Source organism: Elephantulus edwardii, unplaced genomic scaffold, assembly GCF_000299155.1.
Source record: "Elephantulus edwardii isolate Elephantulus edwardi_28Jun2011 unplaced genomic scaffold, EleEdw1.0 scaffold00116, whole genome shotgun sequence".
In the NCBI taxonomy this organism is placed as follows: Eukaryota; Metazoa; Chordata; class Mammalia; order Macroscelidea; family Macroscelididae; genus Elephantulus; species Elephantulus edwardii.
Genome location: NW_006399866.1, coordinates 4,143,046 through 4,157,298, shown reverse-complemented (window position 1 = coordinate 4,157,298; position 14,253 = coordinate 4,143,046). Strand labels below are relative to the sequence as shown.

The window sequence follows — 14,253 nt, the reverse complement described above, 5'->3', positions numbered from 1 at the left end:
TGCCTGGCCTCTCCCCTACCCCCAATTCCCACGGTGTGCCAGGCTCCAAATGCATTCATTCTCTTAAGGAGTCCTTGCAAGCCCTCTCAGGTATTGACAGCCTGATTTTACATTTCACCCTTGAGAGGGTCAGGGAAGTGACCTGTCTGAGGTGAGCAGCACATACCAGGCTAAGATCTAAGCTTTTGTGCTTCCATCTTCCACCCCTTTTCTGCTGGAGCCCCCTTCTCATGTAGCACTCCTTCAGGGGAGACTGTATCCTGTGATATTCCAGGGCTGGGTTGTTCAGCATCTGTATAAGGCTCGGCTGTTCAACTCTCGATCTAAAGTGCACTTTGTTCTCTTAAAGGATTGGAGCGGAGGAGATGGAGAAGGAGATGACGACGGGTGGGTGGATGAAATCAGCTGTGGACTTGGACAACAACAAGGCGCAGGTCAGGGAGGACCCCCCCCTCCCCGCTCCTCAGTCTGGTCCTCCACCCCTGCCCGCCCTCTCCAGTCTGCGAATTTCCCACCGGGTCCTCCAGGGGGCGTGGGGCGGGCTGGTGAGGAAAATGGGGGAAGGATTGGGAACCTTAGGAACCGGGAGAGACAGCGGCGCTGTAAATCATGCCCCGCGGAAACGGCTGGTTCCCGAGACACTCGAGGTGTCAGAGCATCTGAATAGAATCCAGCGAGGCTTGCGTGCCGGGTTGGAACTGTCAGCAGCGATTTGGGGTGGCGCGTTCTCACACGCTCATGCCGCTCTGATGCCGTCACCCCTTCCCTCCCCTTCCCTCCGCCCCACCCTGGGGTCCAATAGAGGGGTCTGCCCCTGCAGGGTACCTAGTGAGAGTCCCCAGACCCTGGCTGAGGAGAGCAAACTCCCTAATCCACTCAGTAGTGGGGGTACAGGAGACCACCCTATGCTTGTCAGCAGCGTGTTAGGCCCCCAGCACCCTCCCTCACCCGGCCCCGCCCCGCCTGCCGCCCCGCCTACCCCCATGGCCTGGGCCCGGAGAGCCCGGGGGCGCCTGCAGTCCCAGCCCCGCCATGCGTGCTATTCCTGCTCCGCTGCTGCTCCAGCTGCTGCTCCTGCTAGGGGTGCGGCTGACTGCTGGGGACCCCGTGGAACCGCCACTGCCCACCGTGGTCCTTGCCATCCTGGCCCGCAATGCCGAGCACTCCCTGCCTTACTACCTAGGCGCCCTGGAGCAGCTGGACTACCCCCGGGCTAGACTGGCCCTTTGGTGAGAGACCCAGGCATTGGCACCCACGGGACATCATCTGCTTGTTCCCCTCGACCTTCCCAGATAGCCTCATTCTCCCCCTGCCCAGATGTGCAGACAGGCCTCACCCAGGCAGACAGGCCTGCTCAGCTCCAGCTCAGCAGACTCTTATCCTCATGACTAGGAAAGATAGAGCTCTGAGGCCATAGAGCGACCCAGAAACACCCACCTTTTCTTCCAGTCTCCACCTCCACCTTTTGGGGCCTCCTTTGGTTGTAGGTCGGGCCCAGTCCCTCTTACCCAACCCCTAGAGCCCACATTCAGCCCCCTGTGAGATCTCTGGTTCTCTTCACTTGGAGCAGACTGGAACTGCTGGAGTCCCATGGGGCCTAAAGTGTCAGGATGAGCAGGACTGGGGCTTCCAGGGGAGAAGGTCTAGTGCTGTCGGCCCTGGGCTGCATGCTGTTCTACAGGGGAGTCAGACTGGCTGTCCTCCAGCTGGACTAGATCCTGTCAGCTAAGGACTACACAGCTGGAGCCTAAACCCGTTCCCGGAGTCTCTGGCCCCCAAAGCAGCTGCTGAGAGCCTGGGATCAGACACCACAACCTCACTCTCTGGAAACCAGAACAGGGAGGAGTCCAGAGCTGAGGTTGGGTATAAACAGAAAAATGACAAACTACAGCCTTACCCAGGACACTCAAATCAGGCTGGAGTTGGAGCCATGGCTTGGGGAGGCTGCCCACAATTACCACAGTTTGGGAGTTAGTTAGTTCCCACCCCTCCAAGACTTGACACGTAGTTAGTCTTCACTCCTAGGGAATTGGCTTAAAAGAGCAGTGTCACTCAAGCTGGGTCTGTTGGTTAAGCCCTGCACCTCTGTCCCATTCCCCTGAAGAAGAGATAACTGTGCTCTGTGGCAGCTGGCTTGGCTCATCAGCCCCCTCCAGGACCTCAGCATGGTTTGGGATTTATTATAACTTGTGAACAGAAGGAAGCTGCACTATTCTGCCTAGTCCTGATGCAGAGAGAGGAGAGAGAGGAAAGGACTGACCTGCGGTCACACAGCAAGGAGGGGACATGACCAGGGAATGTATTGACTATGCTCCTCAAAGTTGAAGTACCTTGTCTCAGGCCATGACATGATCGGGAAAGCTCACAGAAACAGAGCGAGATCCTGAAGTCCAGAGAGGGGTAGGACTTACCTGAGGTCATGTGGTGGAACATAGACTGTGACTGGCATGTAACTGTTCTGCCTCCAGTGCCTCCCATGACTACAGCACACCTATCCTCAATACCATAGTCCTGTCTAAGAGGTGTTGGGGCTCCAAGGATCAAGGATGCCTCAGGGGCTAGATCTGATCCTTCTGAGTCTGTGCCCTCTCCCCATTCTGTTCCCAGGTGTGCCACGGACCACAATGTAGACAACACTTCGGAGATGCTACAGGAGTGGCTGGCTGCTGTGCGCAATGACTATGCAGCTGTGGTGTGGAGACCCGAGGGGGAGCCCAGGTGCTGACATAAAGGGAAAGATTCAGGGCATGGGATGAAGCTGCAGTCCAGAAAGGAAAAGGGATAGCCTGGGGTCACACCCTTAGCCCAGGGTTCTGTCCATTACTCTGCAGAGAAGGAGAGATACCTACATTTTACAAACATCTTATTCCCTTAGGCCCTATCCGGATGAAGAAAGTCCCAAACACTGGACCAAAGAACGGTACCAGTTTCTGATGGAGTTGAAGCAGGAAGCTCTGACCTTTGCCAGGGACTGGGGAGCTGACTACATTCTGGTAAAGAAGCTTGACCAAGGGCTGGCTCCTTACTGGTGACGGCATCTGTCCCTGACAGAAGTCTTGCAGTGATTGAACCATTCCCGTAGGCTGGATTCTTCACTTGGTGACTTGAGCACAGATCAGTTATTGAGCCTGGATCCCTAGGCTGAGTTCCAACTAGGCACTTAACCTGGATTTCTGAAAGAGACCCTAGGATATATCACTCACTCATTCATTGCCGGGAGATGGAACTGATTATTAACTGACCCTCCAGTGGGTTTCTGAGGATGTAAATTGAATGGGAGGAGATTGCTCATTTTTTCTCTGGTGGGCAACTAATGGATTCCAATGGCCAGAGAGGAATGGCCTTTAGGTTAACAGAGTAACTTTCTATGTCCTATGTCACCAGAGCTTCTGGTTGGCTTATTGTTGTTATGTGCCACTGAATGGGAGGTAATTGCCCATCTTTCTCTCAAGGGGCAGCTTGGTGGATTCGAACTACCTTCCTTTGGGTTTGTAGCACAGCTTCTTACCCCTAAGCCACCAGAGACCCCTCCTAGGGTATGTGTTGTTGTTATATACTGTGGAGTCAGAGCCGACTCATAACTAACCTTCCAGAGGGTTTTCAGAAACAATAAATCTCACAGGAAGAGACTGTCCATCTTCCTCCCAGAGAGCAGCTGGTGAATTCAAACCACATGCCTTTGGGTTGGGAGTGCAGCTTATTACCACTAGGCCATTAAAACTCCCTTCTAGTTTATATGTTGTTGTTGTTGCTATGTGCTGTCGAGTCACTTGCGATTCATAGCAACCCTATGTACAACAGCCCTATACGCTGCTTTGTCCTGTGCCAATCGCACTGTCTCTGACACACCCATCCCGATTACCCCAGTCACTGAATCAGTCCACCCCACAGAGGGCCTTCCCTTCCTGTGCCGTCCCTCCACCCTCCCAAGTATGATGTCCTTCTCCAAGGACCGGTCCCTCCTTACAGCATGTTCAAAGTATGTTAGATGGAGCCTCAGAATCCTTGCCTCCAAGGAGCCACCCGGTTTAACCCTTTCCAGGATGAATCTGTTTGTTTTCCTAGCAGTCCATGGTACCCTCAATACTCTTCTCCAGCACCACAGCTCAAAGGCATCAATTCTCCTTCTGTCCTCCTTAGTCATTGTCCAACTCTCTGATACATAACAAGTGATTGCCTGTATCAGATGCATCTTTGTCTCTGGAGAGATACTGAATCTAAATTCCCGAGTATAAACTGAGCCTGATTCATGCACTGGAGCTTAGAGTAGGTTTTTCCATCCACTCCCTAAACCATAGCTCACTCAGATCAGGGTCTTAGAACCCAGTCCTTGACTCAACATCCTAGACTAGATCCCTGGGCCAAAAACACAATTATCAAATTTGTTGGTTCTCTAAGGGAGTTCTCATTCAATTCTGGGGATTATTCTGGGCTTCTGCCACCCTGGGAAGGGCACATTTCAATGGACTCCTTTGGGATCTGAAGCCCGGGCGGGGTGGGGCTGATGACATCCCACCTCACTCCCCCTCTCAGTTTGCAGACACAGACAACATCCTGACCAACAACCAGACACTGAAGCTGCTGGTGGAGCAGAGAATGCCTGTGGTAGCACCAATGCTGGATTCCCAGACCTACTACTCCAACTTCTGGTGTGGGATCACTCCTCAGGTGAGGCCGGGGATGAGGGCCTCAAAAAGCTGAGAGCCTGGGAGGAGGATGAAGTTGAGAGTCTGAAGGTATTAAAATCTGTGGGCCATGGCGGTAGGAGGAGTGGCTGGGAATAGAGGAAGGGGCGCTTCAAGACCCATAGCACCTCATTCCCTTGTCTCCAGGGCTACTACCGACGCACAGCCGAATACTTCCCCACCAAGAACCGCCAGCGCCGTGGCTGCTTCCACGTCCCCATGGTCCATTCCACTTTCCTGGTATCCCTGAGGGCTGAGGGGGCAGACCAACTTGCCTTTTACCCCCCTCACCCCAACTATACTTGGCCCTTTGATGACATCATCGTCTTCGCCTACTCTTGCCAGGCAGCTGGTGAGGATCAGCCCTCCCTGAGCAGCCCTTGAAGGCCTCTAGGTCTTTCCAAATCCTATTCCCTCCGCTTAGCACATCCTGTCCCACTCTTTCCTTCATTCCATTAACTCCTTTTTATCCTTGAAGGTTGTAGCTTTTCTTGAGGCCGTTGACTTCAGTAGGTCAGATGCCCCTTCTTTGGCTGTTCCCATCTTGGCACTTTAATTTGTTCCTTCATCAGGCACATATTTGTGGAGCATCTACCATGTGCCAGGCTCTGGGGAGATAGTGGTGAGTGAAATCAGGTAGGCCTCATCCTCCTGAAACCCCCAGTCCAATGTGAGGCCAACTCCACTCAAAGCACCACCCCAAATCAGTGTCCAGTCCACAACTGTGACAGGAAGAACAGCTTCTCGGTCCTTCGAGCTTTGGGAAGTTAGATTTGAATAGACTGGGCAGGAAGTATTCCTGGAAGAAGTGACTCTTGTGGCTGAGATCTGTTAGTAGGCTTTGACAAAGCAGAGTGAGCAGAAAGGAGCATTGTGAGCAGAGACTAGCAAATGCAAAGGCCATGTGAAATGTGGCTGGATCACAGTGAGGGAGCATGGTGTGGGCCAAGGCAGGAAAGGGAAGCAGGAGCCGGCCCGAGCGGCAGAGCATCTAGTCATTTGAGCTGTGGAAGGGTCACGTGATTAGGTGTACGTGTTGAAAAGATCAGTCAGATGTTAGTTATCTTTACGTGAAAGTGTTTAAATGTAGGCATGATAAATCCAGTCTTGAAGAATTGAAGTCATGAGGGGTGAGAGAGAGAAGAGAGGGAGGGAGTAAGAGGGGGTTAGAGAGAGACTAACATTGGTGTTCTGTTTGAGAAGGGTGACGAGAATGTAATTTGGGGTATGGATTGAGAGCTGGTCAAGGATGTGAGGACTATCTTGTGAGAAGAGGAGAAAATTGCTGGTGTTCAAGGATGAATTACTGTTTAATCGAGAAGTTGCACCTGAGTGCGTACAGCGTGGTCAGGGAGAGGATGATGTTGTATGTGGTTGCTTTGTGCACAAGAGTTTCTCTGCTGGCGAGTTCTACATTGTACAGACAAGCAAGAAGAAAAAAAGAAGTTTTTTCATGTGTAAAAAATGTCATTGACAATAGGAAAAAATTGAGAAAATTAGAAAAAGCAAAAATACACTCATATCTTTATACTGTATTGAGTAACTACTTCTATTTCTTGGTCCGTGACTTGAAGGCATTTTGTGTTAAGTATTTCTCCATCATCCATGCTTCCAACATCCAGGTATTAAGTTCCTGCTATGAGACAGGCACTTTGCCTAATGCTTGGCTTGGGGTTAGCTTTTCAGGACACAGTGTACCAGCCCCTGGAATTCACAATCTAGAGAAGACAAAGAGCAAATACATGGGTGTAAAAACATTGGCAATCATGAGGAAAAGGCTCTTGTGGTTGCCAGCTGGAAAATAGCATGGAGAAGCCATGAGAGAACGTGGAATGTCAGGACCTAGGAAGAGGTGATGGTGCATTGGGTCAGGGCAGGGACAGTGGCAATGGGCAGGGATGGGAAGATTTAGGTGACACACAACAGGACGTAGGAGCATCATGTAGCTGTGGTTGGTGGGGCTTTGTTCCTTCTTCACGGTAGCCCCCTGCAGGCAGGTACTCCATCTGTCTTACTTACCTGGCCCATCACAAATGCCCTTGACATGTTTGTTTAGTGAAGAAACCCTCTCCATAGAAAGACTCTTTAAATTATCATTGATTCAAATCCTTTATCCTTCCAGTCACAGGACTCACACATTGGGTCGCTGGTAGAGTTGGGTGGGCCTAGCACCTCTCAGTTGAGTTCAAATGCCCTTCCTTCCCCCAACCCACCCCTGTTCCAGCTGATATTTGGCCTCTCTCCTCAGGGGTCTCGGTCCACATTTGTAACCAGCACCGTTATGGATACATGAATGTGCCTGTGAAGCCCTACCACGGGCTGGAGGACGAGAGGGTCAACTTTATCCATCTCATCTTGGAAGCACTTGGTGAGAGCTGGGAGCTCCTGCCACCTACCTTCCACCATCACTCTCTGCCAGTACCCCCCATAGGCACTGATGTAAGGGAGCAATAATTTAGGGTTCCAATATTGCCCTTAACTTGTCCTGTGACTTTGGACAAGTACTTAACTCAACTCTGGGCCTCAGTTTCCATGTCCTATAGTGCCAGTGGTTGGATTCTGTAATTTCAGAGAGCCCTTCCAGCTGGGCATGCTGCCGGAAGGTCAAGAATGAGGTGATGGATGGGGAAGCACTAGGACTTGCCAGGGAAAAGCCAGGAAGGACTTGTAATGGGAGCTGTGTGCTTCCTTCTGCAGTGGATGGGCCCCCCATGCAGGCCTCAGCTCACGTGTCCCAGCCCCCAAAGAGACCTAGCAAGATGGGATTTGATGAGGTAAGTCCCCCAACCTGCAGATTAGGGTCAGGAGATGTGTAGACTCCCAGAACTGTATCCACTCTGTCCTCTCATCCTCACCCCAGGTCTTCATCATCAGCCTGGCCCGCCGGCCTGACCGCCGTGAGCGCATGCTGAACTCGCTGTGGGAGATGGAGATCTCTGGGCGGGTGGTAGATGCTGTGGATGGCCGGTGAGGCTCGCTGTGGAGGGACTGGGCATCTGGGTGTGATGTGGTTTGTCCCTGAGCTCACTGGAAGGAGGGAAAGCGGACAGATTAGGGAGCTTGCTGTTCTGGGAGATACCCAGTCAGGCATTCCTGATGTTTGTCCTGGGAAGCTCGAGGGAGGATAGGTACAGGACAGGATGGCCCTCTGGCAAGAGGAGAGAGGGCTGAGCTTCAGCTTTGCCACCTCCAGCTGTTTGACCTCTAGCAGGTTAACCTACTCCATACATCTCTAAGCCCTATTTTCTCCTGTGTAAAATGGCAAATATTTGTGACTTCTTAGGTTTTATAAAGGTTGAATAATGATTTATCCAGGACTCCACACATAGAAATTCCTGTCAGAGTTTAGACCCCTAATGGGTGGGGACGAGGCAGACCAGTTTCTCCCCAAGGAAACCTAGAGACAAGACGTCTTCAGCACCAGGGTCACACATAGTTCCATGTACTCACTGCTGTTTGTTCCAGGCTATGAGCCTTTTTGATCTCCAGATGTCTATCTTTGCTTGGCTTCTTGCCCAAAAAGTATTGACTCTGTACTCCACATCCTTCCTGGAGTATTCCCCTAAGCCACATACTGTGCTGTTTCCCACTCACCCAGATGCCCTGAAAGGATCACCCATTGTCCCTGTTACTGGTCTTCAAGGTGGCTGTGGTCCCTCAGATCCAGCCACTGACAGCAGTAGGCCATATCAAGGAGTTCCAAGGTGGAACCTCTCGAACCACGCTCTGATGTGACTTTGACCACATCAGGCCTCTCTGGGGAGGCTCTCTGGGGCACTTCCTGCTCAAGCACCCTGTTCCATGATCTTCCTCAGGACTCTAAACAGCACTGTCATCAGGAGACTTGGTGTGGACTTGCTTCCTGGCTACCAGGACCCTTACTCTGGCCGCACACTGACCAAGGGTGAGGTGGGCTGCTTCCTGAGCCACTACTCCATATGGGAGGAGGTGAGGATCCCTGCCCCCTCGGCCATGCTCTTCAGAGAGAGAAAGGTCCTGGGTGTTCTAGTCACTGCTCTGTGCCCAGAAGTAGGTGAATGAAGAAGTGTGTTATGAAGCTTATGAGCCCCCAGCAAGGGGCTTTACACCTCCTGTGTGCCCAGCACCAGACTGTGCTCCCCTGAGGGGCGCCTGTATTTATCTTATTAATTTCCTGGAGCTGCTGTAATAAATCTCCACAAACTAGAAAACTCCTAAGAACAGAAATGTGTTGAGTTACAGTTCTGGAGGCTAAACATCTAACTCAGCATTTTGGCTGGATCATGGTCCCTCCACAGTACCTTGTTTCATCCACCTTCAAGTAGTCCCAGGTGCTCCTTGGCTAATAGATTCACCTTCAGATGCCCATCCTTTCTTTCTCTGTTTCTCTACTATCTTATCTTTCCTCTTTAAAAAAATTTGTTTTATTTTTGCTGCTGAGAATATGCAAGCCAGAACATACACCAACTCAGCAATTTCTCCATGTATAGTTCAGTACCACTGGTTCCATTCTTCAAGTTGAGGGACACTGTTATTTACTGTTTCTATGGAGCACCTACTGTGTTCCTCTCTGGGGAAATGCTGTCCTCACCTTCCTGGGGTGCATGGCCCAGAGTCAGGCACAGAACTCCAGAAAGAACCAAGGGCATGGCCTGACATGGACTCCTGGCCTGTTAGGGGTCAGGATGCAGCGAGAAGAAACTTCTTGGCAGAGCACAGCTAGGGGCAAAGGCCCTAAGCGAGGAGGTCAGAGTGTCTGGGAGTAGGATGAAGGAAGGCCTAGGGGTTGGCACATGTTTAACACTTGGCCAGGAAGCCTCAGCCTGGTGACACTGTGGGGGCTCTTGCAGAGGCTCTCTTTCTAGGAGACAATGCAGACTCCTTTATTTTTTCAAAATTGTAGCCAAAATATAGGGAGTTCTGGTAACGTAGTGGATAAGGACTTACACTGCCAATCCAAAGGCGTGTAGTTCAGATTTTTCCAGGAGAAAGATGGGTAGTCTCCCATGAGATTTACTGCCTTCAAAAACCCGCCAGAGGATCAACTATGGCTCGGTTCTGACTCAACAGCACAGAACTAGATAAAATAAATACGTATGTGTATGTATGTGTATTCATGTTTATTCTGGAGTTTTTTATGTTGTTTACTGTTCTTAAACAAATTGAAAGAGGCTTCGATTTCAAACATTTTCTGAGCTGATTTCAGGTTCAATATTTTAAAAAGTTACAAAGTAGATCTTTCCTTTGGGATGTTGGGGGGTGAGTGTCTCCCCTAGTTCCCACCCTGCTTAGCTTCCTTATTGTTGTGTACCGTCAAGTTGGATCCAACTCATAGCTGACATTCCGGCGAGTTTTCAGAGGCAGTTAATTGCACAGGAGTAGATTGTTCCTCTTTCTTCCACGGAGCAGCTGGTGCATTTGAACCATGTGCCTTAGGGATTGCATCACAGCTTTTTGCCAGTAGGCCACCAGAGCTCCTTTATTAGAGCTCAGGAAACTGAGGTGAAGAGCTAGGTCCAGGCATCCGATAGAAACAGGTTCAAATCATGGTTCTGCCACTTTATCACTGTGTGGCCTTGCATGGGCAGCTTTTCCGCTCTGGTTCTCCATCTCCTTGTCTGCAAGAGGGGGATCATCATGTTTCCTGCCTCAAGTGTCCCTTGAAAAAAGCAGTAGCACTGAGGTCCCTGGGATATTGTTAGTGCTCCGTGAATGGTAGCAAGGGTTGTGCTTGCCATCATGATTCTGATTGGACTCCTGGAATGGGGTATGTAGGGCTTTGAATGCCAGAGAGAGCCTCTGGGGTTTTAGTTTCTAGCAAATGGGAGCTACAGCAGGCTTCACATCAGCTGAATAGTGTGGCTGGGTGGTGTCTCTGGTATATAACTGAAACCAATGAAGGCCTATTAGCTTCAGCCTTGTGGGAAGGGAACAGCCCAGATTTCAATAGCTATCTCCCTGCTCTGCCATGTGCTACAGGTGGTTGCCAGGGGCTTGGCCCAAGTTGTGGTGTTTGAGGATGACGTGCGATTTCAGAGCAACTTCAAGAGGCGGCTAGAACAGCTGATGGAAGAGGTGGAGGCGGAGAAACTTGCCTGGGACCTGATGTAGGTGGCCTGTGCTTGAGGGGCAGTGGAGAGGGATGGGTTTCTTGGGGTCAGCCTCATGTTTGGTAACCCTGTCTCCCCTCCTCAGCCCAATTCTGTGAGAGTGGAACTGGGGGAGCAGCCCTGAGATGCCTCCTAAACCTCTTGCATTTTCTGCAGCTACCTTGGTCGTAAGCAGGTGAACCCCGAGGAGGAGGCAGTGGTGGATGGGCTGCCCCACCTGGTGGTGGCTGGGTACTCCTATTGGACGTTGGCTTACACCCTGAGCCTGGCAGGAGCCCGGAAGCTACTGGCCTCCCAGCCCCTGCACCGGATGCTGCCTGTGGATGAGTTCCTGCCAATAATGTTTGACCAGCACCCCAAGTGAGACTTAGTCAGGGGGAGGCAGGTCAGGGGGAGTGTCAGGTCATCCCCTTCTACTAGAAAGCAGCGAATCCACACCCCTTGCTTGACACTTGGAGACCAAGTCACTGAGAAATAGCCCAACCTAACCCGAGAGTCAGATGACCTAGGTATGAAACCTACACTGTGTTCTGAACCTCTGTTTCCCCACCTGGAAATGGGGATAATAGAAATCCCACCTCTCAGGGCTGTGTGGTGGATTATCTGGGGTGTTAGAGAGTTATGGAGCCTGGCTCTGGTAGGAATGTGGTATGGGATGAAGCCCTCCATCAGTCCCTTTGAGCCATCCTCCCTTCTCACAGCGAACGGTACAAAGCACACTTTTGGCCACGGGACCTGCGGGCCTTCTCGGCCCGGCCCCTGCTTGCTGCTCCCACCCACTATGCCGGGGATGAAGAGTGGCTCAGTGACACAGAGACATCTTCCCTCTGGGACGACGACAGTGGGCGCATCCTCAGCTGGAGTGGCTCTCACAAGACCCTGCGTGACCCCCGCCTGGACCTGACCGGTAACAGCGGGCACAGCTTCCATCCCCATCCCCGGGATGAGCTCTAGGTGCGGACAGGCCCAGGTCCCTACCATGTGGGACGTGGTTTTCTTTCTCTTTTGTGGTGTCACTGTCCTGGTCACTGCTTTCGCCTAAGCCTCACTCCTCTTGCTCTGACTTTCTGGCTCTGCCTATCTCTGTCTCTGGCTGTCTCTGCCTTGTTCTACCTTTAGCTTTTTCTGTCTTTGCCTGGCACATTGTCTGACTCCAGATTGTTCTCTCTTCTTACCTCTCCAGCCCCACCAGATCCAGCTGGTGTTCACTAAAGGTTCACCTGGAAGTAGACCAGCAGCTTTCCCAGGGAAGAGAGGAAGAGGTCACTGGGAGGCGTTGCATTCTGGAACCACTGACCTGGTAGAGACGTGGAACCATCACAGACTTAGTCACTCTGTCCTCTAGACCCTTCTCAAGTTTCATAGAGGGAGAAACCACTCTGAGAAGGAGGTCACAGAGCTAAAGGGCTGGACTCAAAGGCCTCCTCACCCTTCCTGCCCAATTCAGGGATTGGGGTAAGGAGGAGGTGGGAGGCTCCTCAGCTTTCTTTCCAGCTGAGCAGACCCCAGGAATCCTGCCCTCCCAGAGGACTCAGTCATTAGGGCTATTATGCCCCTTCTACCTCCACCTCAGCTCCCTGTCCACTTTGACGTGGGTCCCTCCTGCCTGAGCCCCCCCTCTCCCCTGACTAGAGGGAAGGACAGAGGTTGGAGGTGGGTTCTCACAGACCTGGTGCTCGGCACAGAGCAGACCCTCAATAAACAACAACTGGTATTTGCACTTTATACTTTTTAAACTCCTGGTTGAGCCTCTTTGCATTTTGCCTGGCCTGGGAGAGGTGGATGAGCATGGGAAGGGCAGAGAGAAGGGTAGCATTGGAAGGAGTTGGGCCAAGCTGGGCTTCACTCCTGGCATTGCCTCCTGTACAAAACAAACTGGTCCAGTGAGTGCCCAGTGTTTTTGTACTCATCACAATGCCATTGCTGGCCCACCTTGGTTATCAGTGGTCAGGGGTGCTCTGGCAGGCTATCAATTACTAGGCTGAACAGGGTGGGCTCATACCAGAAACAGGGATCTTGGTATTTCCCCTCTTTGGAGCATCACTTGTCCATCTGGAGTCAGTTTATGCTCTGGGCCATCAAGTGATCCCTCCTCTGGGAGGGTCTGATAGCGCACCGGATCTTCCAGCCAGTTCCACCTAGTATGGCCACCAGAGGGCGCAAAGTGACAGCGTTTGAATTTTGTAGGCCTCCTTTCCCTCTGCTGGGCATGGAGCTGATGACAGGAAAGGCATCATGGGGTGCTTGGAATTAACTTGGTGCTGAGGGGGTTCCCCACAGCAGCTCCAGGTTCTCCTGCTGGGAACTCTTAGATCTCTGACATGGCAGAATTTGTGGTTCAGCAACTGTCTCCAAAAGTCTGTACTCAGTCCATCAATTGCTCCTTGACCATGGCACCCGCATTTCCAAGTTCTTGTCTTTAGAAGACCCTATCTTTTTATTTTATTTCATTTCATTTCATTTCATTATTTTATTTATTATTTTTTTGTGTGTATACTGTCAAATCGGATCCGACATGTACAGGAGGGGATTGTCCCTCCTTCTCCAGCAGAGCATCTGGTGGATTTGAACCGCGAACTTCTTGGATTGTAAGTGCAGCTTCCTGCCACTAGGCCACCAGAGCTCCCTAGAAGACCGTATCTTTAAGGGATGGTCGCTTAGTGGGTAAGGAGTTGCACTGCCAATTCAAGGGCACATTGTTCAAGTTCACCAGCTGCTCTGCGGGAGAAAGATGGGAAATCTCTTCCTTATAGAAATAAATGGTCAAATACCATTTCATCAGCCCCATCGATCAACTAAGACTAAAATCTGGAGGCTCCATTCTTACCTCTTTTCTGTGGCAGCCCCTCTACTGGTCCCCAGAGCACCCTTGACCTTCCCTAGGTTTGGTCCTGGGTTTGGTCTATCTGGTAGGTTTGGGCATTGCTGGGGGAACATTTTCCAGGCTGAAGCTGTGGGATTGGTGCTTTGTTTTAAAAATGAAAGTAGCTTCTTCTCTCGGATCCTCGCTTCCAACATGATGAAGAAAGGGAGAAACAACAGTCGTGCCAAAAAGGGCCGCGGCCACGTGCAGCCTATTCGCTGCACGAACTGCGCCCGGTGCGTGCCCAAAGACAAGGCAATTAAGAAGTTCGTAATCGAAATATAGTAGAGGCAGCTGCTGTCAGGGACATTTCTGAAGCGAGTGTTTTCGACGCCTATGTGCTTCCAAAGCTCTATGTGAAACAGCACTACTGTGTGAGTTGTGCCATTCACAGCAAGGTCGTGAGGAACCGTTCTCGTGAAGCCCGAAAGGACCGGACACCTCCACCTAGATTTAGACCTGCAGGTGCTGCCCCACGACCACCACCAAAGCCTATGTAAGGATTTGATTCCTTAAAAGGCTGAAGAAAAAACTCGTCTGAAAATAAAATGGAAATTACACTTTGAAAAAAAAAATGAAAGTAATCAAGGTGGTTTAGTGGCAAGAAGCTGCACTG

General features: G+C 51.3%; 1 protein-coding gene across 1 annotated transcript; it reads left to right on the top strand.

The window, feature by feature from the left end:
• Positions 1–1,032: 1,032 nt before the first annotated feature.
• CERCAM (cerebral endothelial cell adhesion molecule) lies at positions 1,033–11,730 on the top strand. The gene is made up of 12 exons (XM_006892501.1): positions 1,033–1,229; positions 2,608–2,718; positions 2,876–2,993; positions 4,534–4,668; positions 4,833–5,037; positions 6,934–7,053; positions 7,383–7,459; positions 7,546–7,652; positions 8,501–8,633; positions 10,644–10,771; positions 10,931–11,134; positions 11,476–11,730. Exons 1-12 carry the CDS (start codon positions 1,033–1,035, stop codon positions 11,726–11,728), a joined length of 1,788 nt encoding a protein of 595 aa, XP_006892563.1. The 3' UTR covers positions 11,729–11,730.
• The last annotated feature ends 2,523 nt before the right edge of the window (positions 11,731–14,253 follow it).